This window comes from Microcaecilia unicolor, chromosome 5 (assembly GCF_901765095.1).
Source record: "Microcaecilia unicolor chromosome 5, aMicUni1.1, whole genome shotgun sequence".
NCBI lineage: Eukaryota > Metazoa > Chordata > Amphibia > Gymnophiona > Siphonopidae > Microcaecilia > Microcaecilia unicolor.
In genome coordinates, this window is record NC_044035.1 from 184,100,748 (window position 1) to 184,120,969 (window position 20,222).

General features: G+C 43.5%; 1 protein-coding gene across 1 annotated transcript in view; it reads left to right on the forward strand.

Annotated features, from left to right (window-relative positions):
• The first annotated feature begins 648 nt into the window (after positions 1 to 648).
• LOC115470455 (C-factor-like) overlaps positions 649 to 20,222 on the forward strand; it is a 96,253-nt gene continuing 76,679 nt past the window's right edge. The window contains exon 1 of the mRNA XM_030203647.1: positions 649 to 913. Coding sequence (XP_030059507.1) covers positions 767 to 913 — 147 coding nt within the window. The 5' untranslated portion in view covers positions 649 to 766. The remainder of the gene's footprint in view (positions 914 to 20,222) is intronic.

The following is a 20,222-nucleotide window of genomic DNA, read 5'->3' on the forward strand; positions in this document are numbered from 1 at the left end:
TTTTGTCTTTTGGGCGGTTTTTAGGCGTTTTTTTCGGCCGTGGGGGGCGGGGTTAGTGATGTTTTGGGCGGGGATAGTGATGTTCTGGGCGGGGCCGATGACGGCGGGGGTGATGACGCGGGGGTGGGGGTGTCAGGGGCGGGGTTTGAGTTTGTGCGGGTTTTGGGCTGGATTTAGGCTGGTTTGGGTGGGAAAAAAATTTTCCACCTGGCAACTCTGCCAACGACTCAGCACATTGAAGGTGGCGTTGGTGTGCGTTGACGAGGTCCGCAACAATGGCGGTCAGTGCCTTCACAACGCCGAAGGGGTGAGCAGGGAGGGTGGGGTTCGGGAGGAAAACCTTGCTAGCGCCCGTTTAATTTGCGCCTGAAATGGGCATGTTTTACTAGTACATTAAAATAATGCAGCCTGTGAAAAACACTGCACATGGTATATCAAGAATAAATAGACATAAACAATATACCTGAATATAACTCACCTTGAGCTACTACTGAAAAGATGTGAGCAAAATCCAAATAAATAAATGAATAACTGTGTTAAACAAGAGACATTTCTCCTTAAGACAGACTCATTCCTCCTATTAAGAGATTTTGGGTGTGGACTTCTTCTATTGTCGAATAGTGCGGGCAGTTTCCAAATGGGAGGAAATTCCCTGCAAAGGACTTAAAAGCAAACCTGCCAGACAAGATACAACTTTTGCTACAGAGAGCAGAGGAGAAAGAGAGTGCGACAGAAAAAGTGAGGCAGAGACTTTAGCAGAGTGAAAATGACAGGGCCAGTGCCTCGAACAGTTTTAATTACAGGTTGTAATCGTGGCATTGGACTGGAACTGGTCAAACAGCTTCTCGCAAAGCCCAATCCCCCAGATTTGCTTTTTGCTACTTGTCGGAGCCCAGGCACCCCTCAGTGCCAGGTAAGAAACTAATTTTATCAATCGTGCTGTTTCTGCTTTGGTCTAGCTCTGTGCCTGTTGTTTATGAAAGTGACCGCAGTCTTGTAATTGGGGCTTTAAGTTCATGCCTATACAGGGAAATATGTTTCATGTAAACACTGTCGACAGGCAGGACTGGATGGATTTGGACTAACTGGTCCTTTCAGTGGTTTCAGCTCTAGCACAGTTCAGTAGTTGTGATCGTTTTAGCACAGCAGCCTGGGGACGGTGTAAAAACCGGATACAGCGGGATCTTCAGGATCTTCCCGGATTCGATTGCCAACATTTTAAAACGTCATTTTTCTTTTGGTAGTCGTATACATATGAACATTTTACATGTAACCTCCTAATGTTTTTTTTTGTTTTCTCCGTCTCCTTTGTTCAGCATTTCCAGCACCATCATTACCTCAACTACTTTACTCCTTCTACCCCTTTCCAAATAATATGGAAGGGATCAAGGAGGAAAGGGAATATCAGTGTGGCAGTGCCGCTTCATACCTGCAGCCCGAGGACACACATTCGAAAAGCTGGCCCTGGCCTGAAATCCAGAAACTGGCACTGCATAGTTTTTTTTTTACTGAGTAAAATTGTTATACAGTCTTCTGTAGCAGTGGTGTAGCTAGCCTAGGACTGAATAGGCCCCTAGGGCATCGTTTTAAGACAGTAGAGGTGTGTGCATACCCACCCCATATAAGAGACTTCCACAACTGTGCCTTTACCTGGCTTCCTTCCCAGTATTGCTCTGTTCCTTTGCTTTCTCCTTCCATATATTGCCCCATCTTTCCTTCTTGCCAACCAGTATTGCTCCTCTAACTCTCCCCAACCCCATCCACCGCTATGCAGAACCTTTTTCCTCCCTCCTTGTTGCCACATCCACCAGGCATATGCTCGCTATGCAGCACTGCTGCTCCCATTGACTTCACAGTTTGCATAGTAGTATAGGGCCTGTGGAAATGGCAACAGGAATGAGGGAGCAAAAAGGTGCTGCAGAACAAGGGGGGGGGGGGGGGGGAGTGAAAGAGAGGCAATACTGTATGGCAGAAGAGGGATGGGGCAATATAGGATGGGTGGGGGATGAGAGGCAATGCTGAAAAGGCTGCAGAGAGAGACAGAGGCAATGTTGTATGGGCTGCAGGTAGAGACAACAGGCAGGGAAAATACCATGGGGGGAGAGATGGAGATAATTATAGGTGGGGAGACTAGAGAGAGGCAGGGACATTGGTATGGGGGGAGAGAGAAGGGGCAATGCTGCATAGCATCAGGGCCACTTTAACCACCTATGGGGCCCTGGGCAAATATTTATAGATGGGGTGGAGGAGTAGCTTAGTGGTTAGTGCAGCAGACTCTAATCCTGGGAAACTGGGTTCAATTCCCATTACAGCTCCTTGTGACTCTGGGCAAGTCACTTAACCCTTCATTGTCCCAGGTACAAAATAATATGTAAACCACTTTGAATGTAGTTGGAAAAACCACAGAAAAGTGGTATATAAGTCCCATTCCCTTCCCTTCTCCCCTGGGCCATCTGCACATCTCCCTTAGCTCCTTGCCAGCCAAGCTCCTTCCCCCTGAAACAAATTTGGCATAAAGACATGGAGTTGTTGTCTAGATCAAGTCAGGGGCGTAGCCAGACACCCAAATTTGGATGGGCCTGGGCCCAAGATGGGTGGGCAGAAGAACTCCACCTTGTCCCACAAGTGATTTGGTCTCTCCCTCTCTTGCCTGCATCCATATGGTCTCTCAAACATCTGCCCTTCCCTGAATACCTTTTAAATAGCAGATTTTCACCAACAGCGAGCAGCAACTAATACACACTGCTCATGCTGGCCCCACAACCTTTCCTCTGATGCAACTTCCTGTTTCCACATAGGCGGGAATACATCAGAGGGAAGGCTGCGGGGCCTGTGCGAACAGTATGTATTAGTCGCTGCTTGCTGCAGGCAAAGATCTGCTATTTAAAAGGTATGCAGGAGGGACAGTTGGAAGTTTTCGGCTTGTGGGGCTTGGGAATCCCTGCCAGCCACATTATAGATGTGTTGCTACTGGGTGGGCCTGAACCCAAAGTGGATGGGCCTGGGCCCATCCAAGCCCACCCTTGGCTACGCCACTGGATCAAGTTACTGATGACTCTGCAGGTTCTGCACCATGAACCTGAAAATGGATTTCTGTATCATGGTATATTTCATATTTTAAACAACTTATTTCAAGCACTTACTAATTCTAAACCACATGCACATCTAAGGAAATAATTCAACTGTATTTTAAAAAAATCCTCAAGAGGCAGTACCTTATAATTTAAACCTCATCAGACAAATGTCTGCTATATAAAAAAAAAACACCTCAACATACATCAAATCCTGCAGCATGTTCTAAAACCCCATCTGATATTATAACTAAAATTATATTAATATTTTGATGTAATCTCAGTATGGCCAACACAAAGTCCCTTCATTGTAAAAAAGCACACTCGGATATCTTAACAGCACTAACTCCCAGGACTCAAAGAGGAACAAACTTATCCATGAAAAGAAAGCACTGTAAATATTACACCAGGCCCAAGATCTCCAATAGTGGAAAAAAAGAAAATAAAGAACAGGACTGCTACAGATGTCTAGAAACTACATGCTAGCAGAATATTGCACCTTGGTCAAAAGCACAAAATACAGACAGACCCTCAACAAATATGAAATATGTACTCCTGCCGGAATTCTGCGTGTCTGCAGAGAACAGAATTCCACAACTGCACAGAATTCAGTATTTTTTTTGCAGAATCAGGCACAGGCAGCTCCTTGTGACTCTTGGCAAGTCACTTAACCCTCCATTGCCCCATGTAAGCCGCATTGAGCCTGCCATGAGTGGGAAAGCGCGGGGTACAAATGTAACAAAAAAAAAATCTGCGCTCGGAGGTTGGCTGGTTGGCCTCCATGCCACTCCCCTGTGCCACGGTGTGCCCTCCCCAGCCCACGGTGCTGGCTGGCTCTTCTGCTGCCCTCCTGGGCCTACCTGAGTACACCTTGGTAGTCTAAAGGCCTCTTCGGGGGCAGGGGGGCTCTTTCCTGTTGCCACTTCTCTCTGGCTCGTGCTGCTGCTTCTTCAAAATGGCTGCCGAGACTTCAAGTGGTAATCTCATGAGACTGCCACAGGAAGTCTCGGTGGCCATTTGGAAAAAACGGTGGCACCGGCCAAGAGCAGTGGCAGTGGACAGGAAAGAATGGGTTTCAATTTGGCAACCTACCAAAAACATTGTTAGGTAAATCATTTTATGGTTGCCAGTAACCACAGTATATCTTTTAAAGTGGTGCTTGAACACCGCTGTTCAAATGGCCAATAGGAAGATAATAGACTGGGGGCTAAAGCTGGCTGGGAACCAAGTGTCAAAGTATCTGCTTATATTTCCAGAATACTGCAAATATTGTTCTGCTTAATATGTTGTATTTTGGTGCATTTTGATTTTTTTGAACGTACTGTCTGGAGTTTATTCAGTATGTACATTACCATCATTAACAGAGGTACTGGGGGGGGGGGGGGGGCAGCTTGTACAGTTGCTCCCTACCCCAAGGATTTTAATTTGCTCTGTTTTTTTTCCAGTCTTCCCCATACCTTGACCCTAGCCCCAGCCCATATCTTCACCCTAGTCTTGCCTCACTTTAGCCTCCCCAAATAGTTGAGTCACTGACCACCTATAGGTGTGATGTGTTTCTGCAGTGGGTAAGATGTCTAAGGTTTGGGGGGAAGGGCATGTGTATGTCAAGGGCATCTTGGATGTGGTGTGTGGGAATAAATGTAGGTGAGGTGTGTCAATGTGGTGTGGCTAGGGCAATAGCGGCATGTGGCAGGGTGTGTGTATGTGCATAGAAGGTACCAAGATGTGTGTTGGTTGCACTGTGAAGTTATGGGTTGGGAATGGTCTGAGAAGGGCTTCTGAGATGGTGGTGGAAGTGTCTGAGGTTGGTCTAACGGAATGTATCGGGGGTATAAGGGAGAGGAGGTATCCAAAGTGGGTCTTACAGGGGGGCTGGGAGTGCAATAGAAAGTTTAGGAAATTCACCCGCTTCTTTCCCTTTCCCTTAGGGCCTATGAAATATTTTTAGAATCTGTGAAATGGGTGGAGGTCACTGTGATACACACTGTATTTACCTCTAGCAGTGCTGCTGCCACATTGCCGCCTGATCTGTCTTCACCTTTCTCCATGTAGCTGGGCAGCAGATAAAGTGTTTGAGCACTTCATCTCGGGATGCTGCGGGGCTGAAGTCGTGTAGTAAGAGCTGTGAAATCACGGTTGTTATCATGAGACTTCAGCCCTGCAGGAGCCTGAGATAAAGTGCTGTTTGTTACCCAGCCACATGGAAGGGGGTGAGCTCTGGGATTGGGAGGCAGTGTGGCAACAGCACTGCTAGATAGGTACAGTGAGTGCCGTGCTCCCCTCCCAGCACTGCTACCTGCCTCAGATTTTTTTCAAAAATTGAATTGCCTTCAGTCCAGCAGAAGGCAGCCTCTGCCAGTAGGCAACCCCAAGCATTTTGCTGGGTTCATTTAGCAGCTGTGCCCCTATTATTAGACAAAAATATGCACCTGAATATTAATAATTCATCAAATGCCTCTATCCCCACCTCACTCCCAGGCTGTGATACCTACTCAGACTGACTGTGGCACATCTCTCACACTGACTGTGACCATGTGGAAAGAGATATACCCAAGTCTCCCGCTTACAGCACAGCATCTGGATCCTGTTAGGATGAGCTAAATTACTTATGTAACAAATCTGTCACAGAGAGGGAGAGGCTAGATCCAGAAAATCTGTCACAGAGAGGGAGAGGATAGATCCAGAGGTCTTGCATAACAAAGGAAAAAGTGACTGGTATGTTATTTATTTATCTGTTACATTTGTTTCTCACATTTTCCCACCTATTTGTAGGCTCAATGTGGCTTACATAGTACCGGAGAGGTGTTTGCAGACTCCGGTGTAAACAAATACAAAGTGATATTGTGGTTAGATCGAGTTCATGTGGCACAGCCACATTATTGAATCGTACAACGGAAGAGTTGTGTTATGTCCATTATGTACTTTAGTTTTGTTGTGTTGCAGAGATCAGGCATTTATGTTGGATTGGCAGGGTATGCCTGTTTAAACAGGTTAGTTTTTAGTTTTCTCCGGAAGTTTAGGTGGTCGTACGTAGTTTTCACGGCTTTTGGTAATGTGTTCCACAGTTGTGTGCTTATGTAGGAGAAACTGGATGCATAAGTTGATTTGTATTTGAGTCCTTTGCAGCTTGGGTAGTGCAGATTTAGGTACGTTCGTGTTGATTTGGATGTGTTTCTAGTAGGTAGGTCGATCAAGTCTGTAACGAATCCCAGGGCTTCGCTGTAGATGATTTTGAAAGCTATGTGTTCTTTGATTGGGAGCCAGTGTAGTTTTTTGCGGGGGGGGGGGGGGGGGTTTGCACTTTCAAATCATTTTTTTCCAAAGATAAGCCTAGCTGCTGTGTTTTGAGCGGTCTGAAGTTTCTTTAATGTTTGTTCTTTGCATCCCGCATAGATTCCATTGCAGTAGTCTACCTGGCTTAGTACCATTGATTGTATCAGGTTGCGAAATGTTTCCCTCAGGAAGAATTGTTTCACGCATTTGAGTTTCCACATTGAGTGGAACATTTTCTTTGTTGTGGATGTCACTTGGCTATCTAGTGTTAGGTTGCAGTCCAATGTAACACCGAGGATTTTCAGGCTGTCTGAGATAGGGAGGGTATAATCTGGGGTGTTGATAATTGTGGGGTTGTCCGCACTGTGTTGGGATGAGAGGATAAGACATTGAGTTTTTTCTTTGTTGAGTTTTAGTTGAAATGGATTTGCACAAGAGCCCCTGATGTTCAAGCTGATCTTGATTTTGTTGGTGATTTCTGTCAGTTTAGATTTGTACGGAATGTATATTGTGACATCGTCTGCATAGATGAAGGGGTTAAGGCCTTGGTTGGATAAGGACTTGGCTAGTGGGGTCATCATTAGGTTGAAGAGGATTGGTGATAGCGGTGATCCTTGTGGTACTCCACAGTCTGCTTTCCACGGTGATGATATGTTTGAGTTTGATTTTACTTGATATGTTCTTGTGGTTAGGAAACCCTTGAGCCAGCTTAGTATGTTTCCACAGATCCCAAACTTGTCTAGTAATCTTATTAATATATTGTGGTTTACCATGTCGAATGCACTAGACATGTCGGATTGGAGGAGGAGGATGTTTTTGCCTATTGCTATTTCATGCTTGAATTTGGCTAGGAGAGTGAGTAGTACTGTTTCTGTGCTGTGGAGGGGGCGAAAACCTGACTGTGATTCGTGTAATATTGAGAATTTGTTTATATAATCTGTAAGTTGTTTGGCTACCATGCTTTCCATCAGTTTGACTGACAACGGGATGGATGCTACTGGACGGTAGTTAGTGATTTTGTTTGTTTTTTCTTGGTGTCTTTTGGTATCGGGGTGAGTAGGATATTGCCATTTTCCTTAGGGAAGAGACCTTGCTGTAGCATGTAATTTAGGTGGGATGTGAGGTCAGGGGCGGATTTCATTAGGTAGTTGGGGCAGGTATCTAGTTTACAGTGAGTGTTGGAGAACCTGCTGATCGTCCGTGCAACTGTATTGACGGTGAGGAGGGAAAAATTTAGCCAAGTTTGGTCAGCCGGGTATTCTCCAGTGGTTGGGTCCAACTCATTTAGGAAGTTTTCGATGTCAGTGTTGTCCTGAGGTAGTGTGTTGCATAGGTTTACAATTTTTTCATTGAAATATTTGGCAAGTTTATCTGCAGATGGGATGTCTGTATTCGATATAGTGACCAGGTTGGTGTCTAGGAGTTTGTTCACGAGTAGGTATAATTTCTTTGTGTCTTTGTAATCTGTCCCTATTTTAGTTTTATAGTATGATCTTTTGGTCCATCTTATAGCATATTTGTACTTTTCTTTGTGATTTGTTTCCATGTGTTGAGTGCGTGTTCATCTTTTGTTTTTTTCCATGCTCGTTCGAGTTTTCTGGATTGTGTTTTTAGCTTTTTCAGTTCATCGTTGAACCATGGTATCGAGTTATGCTTACGTGAAGATCTTGTTCTTAATGGTGCTATTTCATCTAGTATGCATTTGCATCTTTTATCCCATTCCATGAGGTAGTATATGGAGTCTATTTGTGCTGTCCATTCATTGTTATATATCTGTTGCCAGAATGTTTTCATGTCTATTTGACCTCTTGTTCTGAAGGATGTGTGTTCTTGTATTTGGTGTAATCCCTTCTTCTGCCAGTGTAGGGCTAAGTTTAGTTTGTTGTGGTCAGTCCAGGGTGTTTCTGTCCATTTAATATCTGTTATTATTAAGTTTTGGTCTGTTGAAAGTTTGTGTAAGATGAGATCAAGTGTGTGCCCTTTGACGTGGGTTGCTTGCATTTGTGGCCATTTTAGATCCCATGATTGGAGGAATTCCTTACATTCTCATGTGTTGATTGAGTTTGGGTCTTCTAAGTGAAGTTCGATGTCTCCTATTACTAATACATTGGAGTTGGTTACATATATGTTTGAAATGAAGTCCATGAAGTTAGTCTGGCCTACGTTCCAATTACCTGGAGGTCTGTAGAACAGGACACAATTCAAATGATCGCAAAGGGTTTTGTTGTGGATTCTGATTGAGGCCATTTCAAGTTGAGGTGTCATAGACTCAGCGGTGGTTTCGGTGGTAAAGTGGGATCAATAGATTAATGCTATGCCTCCGCCTCTCTTTTCCTTTCTGGGTCCAGTGTGTGATTTTGTTAAACAGGGAGGATCCAAAGAGTGCAACACATTGATGTAAAAGGGCCTTCATGAAAAGGGGTAAACAATGCTGCTCACAGACTAAACTGAAGTAAGTAAAACAAGGCATGTGATGAAAGACAAATGGGAACTGTATAGAATGTTTGTACGTTTGGGAAGCTTGCCAGGTGCCCTTGGCCTGGATTGGCCGCTGTCGTGGACAGGATGCTGGGCTCGATGGACCCTTGGTCTTTTCCCAGTATGGCATTACTTATGTACTTATGTAACTGTAAGAATGCATAAACACCTTTATTGGTGATACCCATAAAATGTATTTACAGTCCAAAACAGGAAGAATATTCAATAGGTAGTTTTATTTATTTATTTATTTATTGTTCACTTATATCCCACATTTTCCCACTCATGCAGGCACAATGTGGCTTACAAACATTAAATAAAATACAGAATAGGAAAACTTAAAAGAATATACAAGGAGTACGCAGGGGGAGAAGCATCTAACAGGGCGAACTAGCAGGGTAGGAGCCAGGGAGGGTGCATCACAGCAGCGGTATAAAGTGAGGAGTAGGTCTTGGCAAAGAAGTAGGTCTATAACAACTTCTTGAAGAGGGCGTGGTCCGCTTGAGTTTTAAGGTGTTGCGGGAGAGAATTCCAGTGCTTAGGACTCCAATAGCGGAAAGATGAGGCGAAGATCCTCTTGTACTTGACACCCTTACAGTTTGGGAAGTGAAGGTGGAGGAAGGAACGAGCAGTAGGGTTGGCATTCCTGGGCGGGAGGTCGATCAAGGGGTGCATAGGCAAACCCATAGATAATTTTATGGGTCAAGGAGCAGAGTTTAAAGGCAATGCGCTCCTGAACAGGCAGCCAGTGTAATTTGAACTGTAAGGGTTCGGCATGTGCAAAGCGTTGCTCTTTCAGGATGAGTCTCGCAGCAGTGTTCTGAACTGTTTGGAACTTTTTCAACAGAGAGGCCTGGCAGCCCGCGTAAATTCCGCTGCAATAGTTCAGTTCACACGATAGAGTTGCAAAGTTCTTGGATCTGAAACACTCTGATATTGTTTTCTTATCTACCTCCCGGCACACAAGCTCCTTTTGTCTTGGGCTGGGGATCTCATTTCACTGCTATTGTACTTCACTTCTGCAACTAAGGAATAAAAGCCACACAAGTCCAGTTCTTCATACCTTTAACAGATGCTGCCAGTGTATATTGGCACTGGATATTAGATGAAAAATCCAAACACTGAACCTCAAAAAATGCATAAAGATACGTGGCCAAAGTGGAGGTAAAAGTTATTCTCAGAGGACGAGCAGGCACAATATTCCCACACATGAGTAACACCACTCCCATGGACCCTGGTGTGGAAGTGCTCCCCAACTTCTAATTCCAGAAGGATTTGGAAATGGCCATTGCACATGTGTGCACCTTACCGCTTGTGAGCACTACACAGGACCAAAGAGCAAACCTGGCATGCTTCAGCCATCTCCTCAATGTTCGCACCTGTGTTAAACCTAATTCAAGCCTACTTGTTCTTTTTCACCTGTTTCTCAGCTGTAAGTGCTGCATGGGACCTCATTCCAGCAGTTTCTTAGTTTTCTCAGCATAAGTACGTATTGCCATACTGGGAAAGACCAAAGGTCCATCAAGCCCAGCATCCTGTTTCCAACAGTGGCCAATCCAGGTCACAAATACCTGGCAAGATCCCAAAAAAGTACTGCTTATCCCAGAAATAGTGGATTTTCCCCAAGTCAATTTAATAATGGTCTATGGACTTTTCCTTTAGGAAGCCGTCCAAACCTTTTTAAAACTCCGCTAAGCTAACTGCCTTTACCACATTCTCTGGCAATGAATTCCAGAGTTTAATTACATGTTGAGTGAAGAAAAGTTTTTTCCGATTTCGTTTTAAATTTACTACATTGTAGCTTCATCGCATGCTCCCTAGTCCTAGTATTTTTGGAAAGTGTAAACAGACGATTCACATCTACCCAGCCACTCATTATTTTATAGACCTATATCATATCTCCCCTGAGCCGCCTTTTCTCCAAGCTGAAGAGCCCTAGCCGCTTTAGCCTTTCCTCATAGGGAAGTCGTCCCATCCCCGTTATCATTTTCGTCGCCCTTCTCTGCACCTTTTCTAATTCCACTATATCTTGAGATGCGGCGACCAGAATTGAACACAATATTCAAGGTGTGGTCGCACCATGGAGCGATACAAAGGCATTATAACATCGTCATTTTTGTTTTCCATTCCTTTCCTAATAATACCTAACATTCTATTTGCTTTCTTAGCTGCAGCAGCACACTGAGCAGAATGTTTCAACATATTATCAACGACGACACCTAGATCCCTTTCTTGGTCTGTGACTCCTAACGTGGAACCTTGCATGACGTAGCTATAATTTGGATTCCTCTTTCCCACATGCATCACTTTGCACTTGCTCACATTAAACGTCATCTGCCATTTAGACGCCCAGTCTCCCAATCTCGTAAGGTCCTCTTGTAATTTTTCACAATCCACCCGTGATTTAATGACTTTGAATAACTTTGTGTCATCAGCAAATTTAATTACCTCACTAGTTACTCCCAGGTAGGGTCAAGTGAAGGCTTCTTCAGGAGTGGTGTGACCACAGCATGTTTGAAGGCATCAGGAACGGTTGCAGTGGAAAGAGAGAGATTGAGGCTAATTATTGAAGCTAATATCAAATCCGATCATATTATGATCACTGTTATCAAGTGGCCCCAGCACCATTACCTCCCGCACCAGATCATGCGCTCCACTAAGGACTAGGTCTAGAATTTTGCCTTCTCTCGTCGGCTCCTGTGATTTCATCAAGAAAGTTTACCTCCCTAGCTTGCCCCAGTGTTACATTTACCCAGTTAATATCGGGGTAATTGAAATCACCCATTATTATTGTGTTGCCCAGTTTGTTTGCTTCCCTAATTTCCTTTAACATTTCTGCATTTGTCTGTTCATCCTGGCCAGGCGGACAGTAGTACACTCCTATCACTATCCTTTTCCCCTTTACACATGGAATTTCAATCCACAGTGATTCCAAGAAGTGTTTTGTTTCCTGCAGAATTTTCAATCTATTTGATTCAAGGCTCTCGTTAATATATAATGCTACCCCTCCACCAATTCGATCCACCCTGTCACTACGATATAATTTGTACCCCGGTATGACAGTGTCCCACTGGTTATCCTCCTTCCACCAGGTCTCAGAGATGCCCATTATATCTAATTTTTCATTTAATGCAATATATTCTAACTCTCCCATCTTATTTCTTAGACTCCTGGCATTCGCATATAGACATTTCAAACTATGTTTGTTGTTCCTATTTACTTGATGCTTAGTACTTGACATTATTCATTTGCAATCTTTTGTCTGATTTTTATTTTTATTTAAGGACACCTGATCTACTACGGTCCTCTTGCAATCTCACTATCAGGATACCCTATCTTCCCTGTTTTGGTGATATCTTTGAAAGATACCTTATCCCGAACCATGCGCTTTTGAGCGACTGTTGTCCTTCCCCCCCCATTTCTAGTTTAAAAGCTGCTCTATCTCCTTTTTAAATGCCGATGCCAGCAGCCTGGTCACACCCTGGTTAAGGTGGAGCCCATCCTTTCGGAATAGGCTCCCCCTTCCCCAGAATGTTGCCCAGTTCCTAACAAATCTAAAACCCTCCTCCCTGCACCATCGTCTCATCCATGCATTGAGACTCCGGAGCTCTGCCTGTCTCTTGGGCCCTGCGCGTGGAACGGGTAGTACTTCAGAAAATGCTACCCTAGAGGTTCTGGATTTAAGCTTTCTACCTAAAAGCCTAAATTTGGCTTCCAGAACCTCTCTCCCACATTTTCCTATGTCATTGGTACCCACATGTACCAAGATAGCTGGCTCCTCCCCAGCACTATCTAAAATCCTATCTAGGTGAGGCGTGAGGTCCGCCACCTTTGCACCAGGCAGGCAAGTTACCAGGCGATCCACAAGCCACCCAGCTATCTATATGCCTATTGATCGAATCACCAACTACAACAGCTGTCCTAACTTTTTTCCTCCCGGTCAGCACTTGGAGACATATCCTCGGCAGTTAGTATGATTTATTTTTCTGCAACTTGTTAGACCCCCTTAAGCCTGAGCACTCCAGTCTGGGTTCCATCCTTATTTTTTCCACAATTTAACCATTTGATTTCACTTCAGCTATTTTTCTTTTTCTTTTTTTTCTTTATAAATTTTCACATTTACATTTATGCAATATACATAAATCTTGAAATATGGAAAAAAGTAATTATAAAGATTAAATCAAAGTAAGGCAATAAAAAATTATAGATTAGTCCACAATTGGTGATCCAAGAACTAGAAAATTGTCTTATATAAGACACAATTAAATTATAAGAAATAATAATTATCTATAGAATGGAAGGAATTAGAGTTGGCACAGCCAATTAAAATAGCATTTATGATCCAGGATAAATACTACATTACTCTTTACTGGAAATAAATTCTAACATCTTCCCTGGGTCAAAAAATATATAATTAGTGGAATCCAAAGAAATATGATATCTGCATGGAAACTTAAGTAAAAAAGTCCCTCCTAAATGGAGAACTCTTGCTTTCATCAACATAAACTCTTTTCTTCTTTTTTTTGTGTATCTCTTGAGAGATCAGGAATCAGCTATTTTTCTGACGATATCTCAGACAACTTCTAGTGGTTTTAAGAAGTATTCCCAGTGTGACAAAAATCATGTCACTTACTGACCCTAATAACTGGTGTTTGCCTTGTCTGGGACCCATCCATAATAATTCTGTTTGTAAACTCTGTTCAAGAATGTGAAAGAAAACCATTTAGAGTAAAGAGTAGCACAAAAATATTTTTGTCACTGAGAAGTCCAGTCCATTGACTTCTGTATCAGAAGCATTGGTCCCCATTGCTTCACAACTTCACCACACAGTGGGGATGCATCGATATCAAGGAGGTCTCTGTCTATCTCTGTGTCAATTATTGGTAGCGCCCATCGGGATTGAGCACCCCGGATCCCACTTTGAGGACACATAAGGATTCAATGCCGTTCTTGTCGGCGCTAAAAGGCTCTGTCATGCATCGAGCAGAGACCAAGCAGTATCAGCATCGGTCCTCTTCTAGGCATAGCACCAGTAAATCACTGGTTAGTCCCAAGGAACAATCTGCTCCTGGATTCAAGTCATCTAAAGAACGTGTCACACTGTTGGTTGTCATAAGTTGGAGTTATTGCTGATTGGTAAATCTAAAAATCCTTGTGCATTCAAAAACATACATAACCTTCCATTGTTGTATAGATGCCGAGGTTTTCCTTGACTGGTATGACACTTGCTTCATACCGGAGGTGAAAAGATTTCAGCTTCGTACAGGAAAACAAGGAGATGTCATTTTATTTTTGGACAATGCACCTTTACATCCTACAGCTGAAAGCCTAGAACGAGAGGAAGGTAGATTCAAAGTGTTTTTTTTGCCACCAAATGTGACCTATTTAATGCAGCCAATGGATCAAGGAGTTATTGTTTCACTGAAACGACTTTATAGGAAACAGCTGCTTAAAAAAAACCCCCAACTTATTTTGTCTGACAGAGAAACTGAAAGTGGCATGATCCAATACATAAGAGAATGTGCCAGAGACTTTTTTGGGATCTTGCCAGGTATTTGCGACCTTGATTGGCCACTGTTGGAAACAGGATACTGGGCTTGATGGACCTTTAGTCTGTCCTAGTATGGCAATACTTATGTACTTATGAACATAAAAGATTGTTCCTACATGGTTGCTGATGATTGGAATCATGTTAAAAACCAAGCACTGAAAAAGGTGTGGAACATAATTCTAAACAAACGAGAAAGAAGAAGATGATGTTCTTGAAAACATTGCCAGAAATCTTCTACAGGTTCCTGGTTCCTCTGATTGTCATGTTGAGAACATCAGTGCATGGATATGCAGTGATGCAAATTATACAGGGTATCAGATCATAACAGATGATGAAATTGTGGAATCTGTACAAGACAAGGAACATGAAGAACCTGAAACTGATGATGATCACCAGGTTGATGCTGATGCGGGACCAACACATGCAGAAGTCTTTGAATGTTTGAAATAAAAGGGGAGAAGGTGAGAGCACTGAAAGTGAGAGGACGTACTGTGGTGGTCTGTGATAGGGAAAGGAATAATTTGAAGTTTTATTTGGGGAAAGTATAAATGCTAAAGAGGACAGTTGAGACACTGGTTGTGGGTGACTGGTGAGAGTGAGAGGGACTGTGATTTTTGGTTGGTAAATGCACTAATTGAGGAAATTTATAAGAAGGTCTGGGAAAAAGTGTGAAAGTGTTATGCATTTATGTGAAGTCTATGACATGGAATGTTAAACCACCAGTTGGATATGAAATGTAATACTGTGTGAGATCTCTGAATGCAGTGAAAGTGTGCAGTGCAGGAGTCTTCTGCAGAAATTTAAAATAGGGAACCAACAGTGAAATATATATTCTGAAGTGTAAAAACCTTTAACTTATTTCATTTTAATTAGAGTGTGTGGCCACAGTCTTGAACAAGGATTAATTGTCACCAGAGAGAAGTTTCCAGACAAGGACAGGGAGTTTAGGATTTTGCCTCCCTGGTTATTTCCTTTGCAAGTGAGGTTTAGGAAGAAGAAACCAGTGAAACATCCTGCATCAAAGCAGGGGCGTAGCCAGACACCCAATTTTGGGTGGGCCTGGGCCCAAGATGGGTGGGCAGAAGAACCCCACCCCATCCCATCCCATAGGTGATTTGGTCTCTCCTCTCGCCTGCATGCCATATGGTCTCTCAAATATCCCCCCTCTCCTGCACACCTTTTAAATTTCAGATTTTCACTGGCAGTGAGGAGCATGTAGGCCCCACATCTTTCCCACTGATGCAGCTTCCTGTTTCTGCATAGGCGGGAATATGTCAGAGGGAAGGCTGTGGGGCCGGTGTAAACAGTATGTATCAGTCGCTGCTTCCTGCAAGCGAAGATCTGCTATTTATAAGGTATGCAGGAGGGACAGTTGTTGGGAGTTTTCAGCTTGGGAATCTCTGCTGGCCACATCATAGGTGTGCTGCTACTAGTGGGCCTGAGCTCAACGTGGGTGGGCCTGGGCCCACCCAAGCCCACCCTTGGCTACGCCACTGCATCAAAGACTTCTTCAAGGGCCCCCCACACAAGAAAGAATTTGCTCCCATTGGTCACAGACTGAGCAGCTACAGCTAAGTGCCAATATCAGAGGAAAAACTTTGTCAATTTGAATTAGTATGAAGGAAAGGGAAAATATTTAGCTGAGTAATCCAGACGACTGAAAGAGATGGTCCTGTAAAATAAAAATTGAAACCCAAAGAATCAAATTCTTTAAGCATTTGCATAAGAGAAACAATTACAGAGTTCTCTGGAAGTAAATGTAAAATGTTGTAAAAGGGAGAAACACTTATCTGATGTTTGAGTTTTTTGTCTGAGAAGTTCAGTTGACCTGTTGACATACAGAACAAACAAGAGTTGAATGTGAAGTGACATTTATAAGGAAACAGTTTGTTAAGTAAATAAAAATTGGTCTATACATTATATAGTTAAATATTTACTTCAATTTGAAAACATAAAAATAAAAAAAAACAGTTCTTAACATGCAAAATTGAAGGTTTGGTTATTCAAACTTTTGGGTTAAATTGGGAAAAAATCGAGTTTAATTACTTTCCTCGCCTTCTTAAAGTGAGCAAGGGGATACGTTTTTTTTTGTATCCCTCGCCCTTCTCCAGCGGAGGATTCAGAGTCACGGGCACGACTACTGATACAGAGTACTCTGATCCTTCTGATCCAAACTGCCTCACTTTATTCATCAAAATAAAGTGAACATGGGTCACTCATATATAATTTTGTGGAGATATTTTTCTGGTAAACCTTGTGGTTCAGCATTTATCATTGCAAAGATAATTGTTCATTTTGCATTGACACAGTTTTGGGTGTAAAGGAATTGACCTTAAAAGGAGTGGGGAAGTTCTGCTTCGTGATTGGTCCCCACACATCAGGTAACAGAGGAAGATGGAGGAGTTGCAGAGGCAGATCAATAGCTGAGAAATTCAATGGAAGGCTGGAGACAAAGTGGGCCGAGTGCTTGAGTCAGCAACCCACTACCGTGGTTATTCAGAGGGAAAAGAATATCCCTGATTTTTATGGGTTTCCTACTCGTTCGGGAGACTTAACAGTGGAGGAGTGGGTAGACACAGCAAGATCTGCCCTTAAGATTCTCCGTGTTCCAGCAGAAGAACAACTAGAAATCTTGAAGGATCACATCAAGGGTGAAGTGAAAGACACGGTGAAATACATGGCTCGGGAACGAGGGCGTATGATAGATGCAGTATTTGAGTTGTTGCTGCAAGTTTATGGAGATAAAGTCCCATTGGGGCTGAGAATAAGAGAATTCTACGAGAGGCCACAGCAGGACAGAGAAACAATCAGAGCCTTTGCATACCAGCTGCAAGAAAAGCTAGACTCAATCCGTGCTCGAGACATCACCCGAGTGGGGTGCCCAGAGAGCGCCCTGAGAGAACAGTTCTTGCTAGACCTAAGGGACGATAGAGAAGGGAGATGACCAGTCGTTGGGAGGAGAATCCTGATATTAGATTTACTGAACTGATGCAGGCTGCCATCAGGTGGTCAGAGGAAGAGCGCATGCCAGAAGTGGGGTCTTCAGGGGTGAGAATTCAGTGAGGCCGTGGTGAAAACTCGGGACAGTCCACTTCAGCAGAAACAGGGGTACTGGTCTCGGCTCTGACTGAAATAAGCAGATTGCTGGGACAAATGGGAAAAAAACAGGATGAGTTGTTAGAAAGACAAAGAAAAGAGACCATATGCCATGCAGAAGACATGAGAAGAGAAAGTGCAGTGTCATATAGGAGTGCAACCCCGAGAACACCTCTGCCTAATGATAGGGGGCTATTGATATGTTATAGGTGCCAGGAACCTGGGCATATAGCCAGGTTTTTTCAAAGCGAGCGGAGGGTGACTCCTGGAATATCGCAAGCTAGAAATTTGGAGGAAGACAACCGACCGTCAACAAGTGCAAGCGCTTCCAATTGTGAGAGGACAGGAAAAACGCTGGTGAAGTCAGTCAATGAAAGAGAAATTCAGAAGACAGTAGTGAGAATGCAGAGCGTACAGGGGAAGAACTCTGAAACCAATTGGGAGAGTTTCAAGGAGAAAGCGATAGGAAGTAGCCCTGTTTTGACAGTGTCCTTTGGGGGAATTAACACTCCATGCATAATAGATATCGTGGCGAGTCATTTCTATAGACACTTTCAGGATGTGAGCCAATTACAGGATGCCAGTTGGATCACCTTGACTGCAGCAAATTGCACTGATCTACCTGTGTTAGGATGCATTGAAGCAGATGTGGAATGTTTGGGTCAAGTGGTACCGTCGTGCTGCATCTTGATAGTTAGTGACAATTTGAACACTAACAAAGCAGAAATAATTGTATCCCTGGAATTTTGGGGATGAACGTGTTGCTGTTTAAAGATCTGTCACAGCTGTCACCAGGTTCCAAACATGCAGGAGTCACACGAATCTGGCATGACATAAGGCAGCGAAGAAAGTTTAAAGAACATGATTCGTCCAAAGGGTTAGGTTTTATTAAGATGACAGGGAACGAGAAACATACCATACCACCCTTATCTGAGAAAATGTTTAAGGGCTAATGTCACAGTGTGAGGGGAATGACTGCATGCACTATGATGGTGACCGTTGGCAATGAGAAGGAGGGGCAGAGACCCCCAGTAGTAAGAACAAGGAAGAAGGACACCTCAGCACTAAGCATGGAGGGGGGAAGGACCCCAAACAGTGTTGGGAAGGATGGCGAAAAGGGGACAGAAGAAAGGGCACCTAGTGCCTATAAGGAAGGGGAATCTGGGGTAAAACTGAAGAGGAAGAAGAAGAGAAGGAGTCAAGCAGCGAGAGCAGTGAAGGCGAATTCAGCAGCGATGAGGAGGAAGACGAAGCAAAAGCTGATGAAAAGGGGGCTGAAAACTCGGAAGGGAGCACAGAAGGCAGTTCAGGAACAGCTGCAGCAGCGGGGGATAAAGCGAAGCTAGAGACCCCAGGGGCTCAAACAGAGGTGGAAGAAACCACCACGGAACCAGCTACAGTAGAAGAAAACATTAAAGAAGATGAAGAGAAGTTACATGTTGCTCGTGACCTGGCCAGAGTGTCTTCAGAGCAAAGTGGTTTGAGGGTGAAGAAAGCTTATGATCAGCGTGCCTGCAGACAGATTGTGGAGCCTGGTGTGTGGGTTCTGATCAGGAAACAGAATTTCGGGGGACGACATAAGCTGCAAAATGTTTGGGGGGAAGAACCGTATCAAGTGGTGGAGAGGCTGGGAATTGGTGACTACGTGTACAGAATTTGAACGCGGTGTGGAAGGGAGAAAGTTTTCCATAGAAACCAATTAAAGCAAGTTTATTGGGATGTTGATGAAAGTACCTATGGTTTGACTGATGATAAAATTGTCGCAGAGGGTATTGGGGTTTCCTTGGCGAATGAACAATTATCTAAAGGGCTGAATGAGACTAAGCCAAAGCCACCTGAGACATCTTGGCTTATAATTACTAATGAGGTTATTCCTCATGAAATTGAGAAAATGGAACATTGTGAAACTGTTTCAAGTAATGATTTGGGTGCACGAACCTCTGAAAGAGAAACTAAAGGGAAAATTCCTAGATATTTAAAAGAGCATTTTATTATGTAAAATCATTAAGTAAATAGGAAAGAATGGGATGAGGAAAGAGTGGTGTAGGGAAAAAATGTTATTGTGCATAAAGTTGAACTGGAATGATATGTGGTTGGTGGGCTGATGAAAAAAAAAAGAAATGTTTACTGCGTACATTTTTTTTTTTACTTGGTCAGCGCGAATGTAACCCTAAGGGGTTAAAATAATCTTACCTGAGCTCCTCCAGAGGAAAACAAATAAGGGTTCTAAAGTGACATCACTCTGGGACAACAGCTGAGCAAGCTGAGACCTGGCTGCCTTGGCAACGGCTTGCTGGTCAGTTGAGGGTTGGGCAGAGGCAGCTGAGGAGAGAAGAAGCACTGTGAGTGTGTCTCTGTTTGAAATAAAAGGGGAGAAGGTGAGAGCACTGAGAGTGAGAAGACGTACTGTGGTGGTCTGTGATAGGGAAAGGAATAATTTGAAGTTTTATTTGGGGAAAGTATAAATGTTAAAGAGGACAGTTGAGACACTGGTTGTGGGTGACTGGTGAGAGTGAGAGGGACTGGTTGGTAAATGCACTAATTGAGGAAAATTATAAGAAGGTCTGGGAAAAAGTGTGAAAGGATTTAAAGGGTGACTGAGGGGAGTCTGAAGGTGAGTTTAATATTTGGGAAAGGAAATCTTAAAGCTGTGTCTGTGTGAAAGGTATGTTGTGTGACAGTGGTATGAGGTAGAGGTTTGGGAATTGATTGTAAGTAAAGGAAGATTCAGCACTGCTTCTCTTTGAGTATGC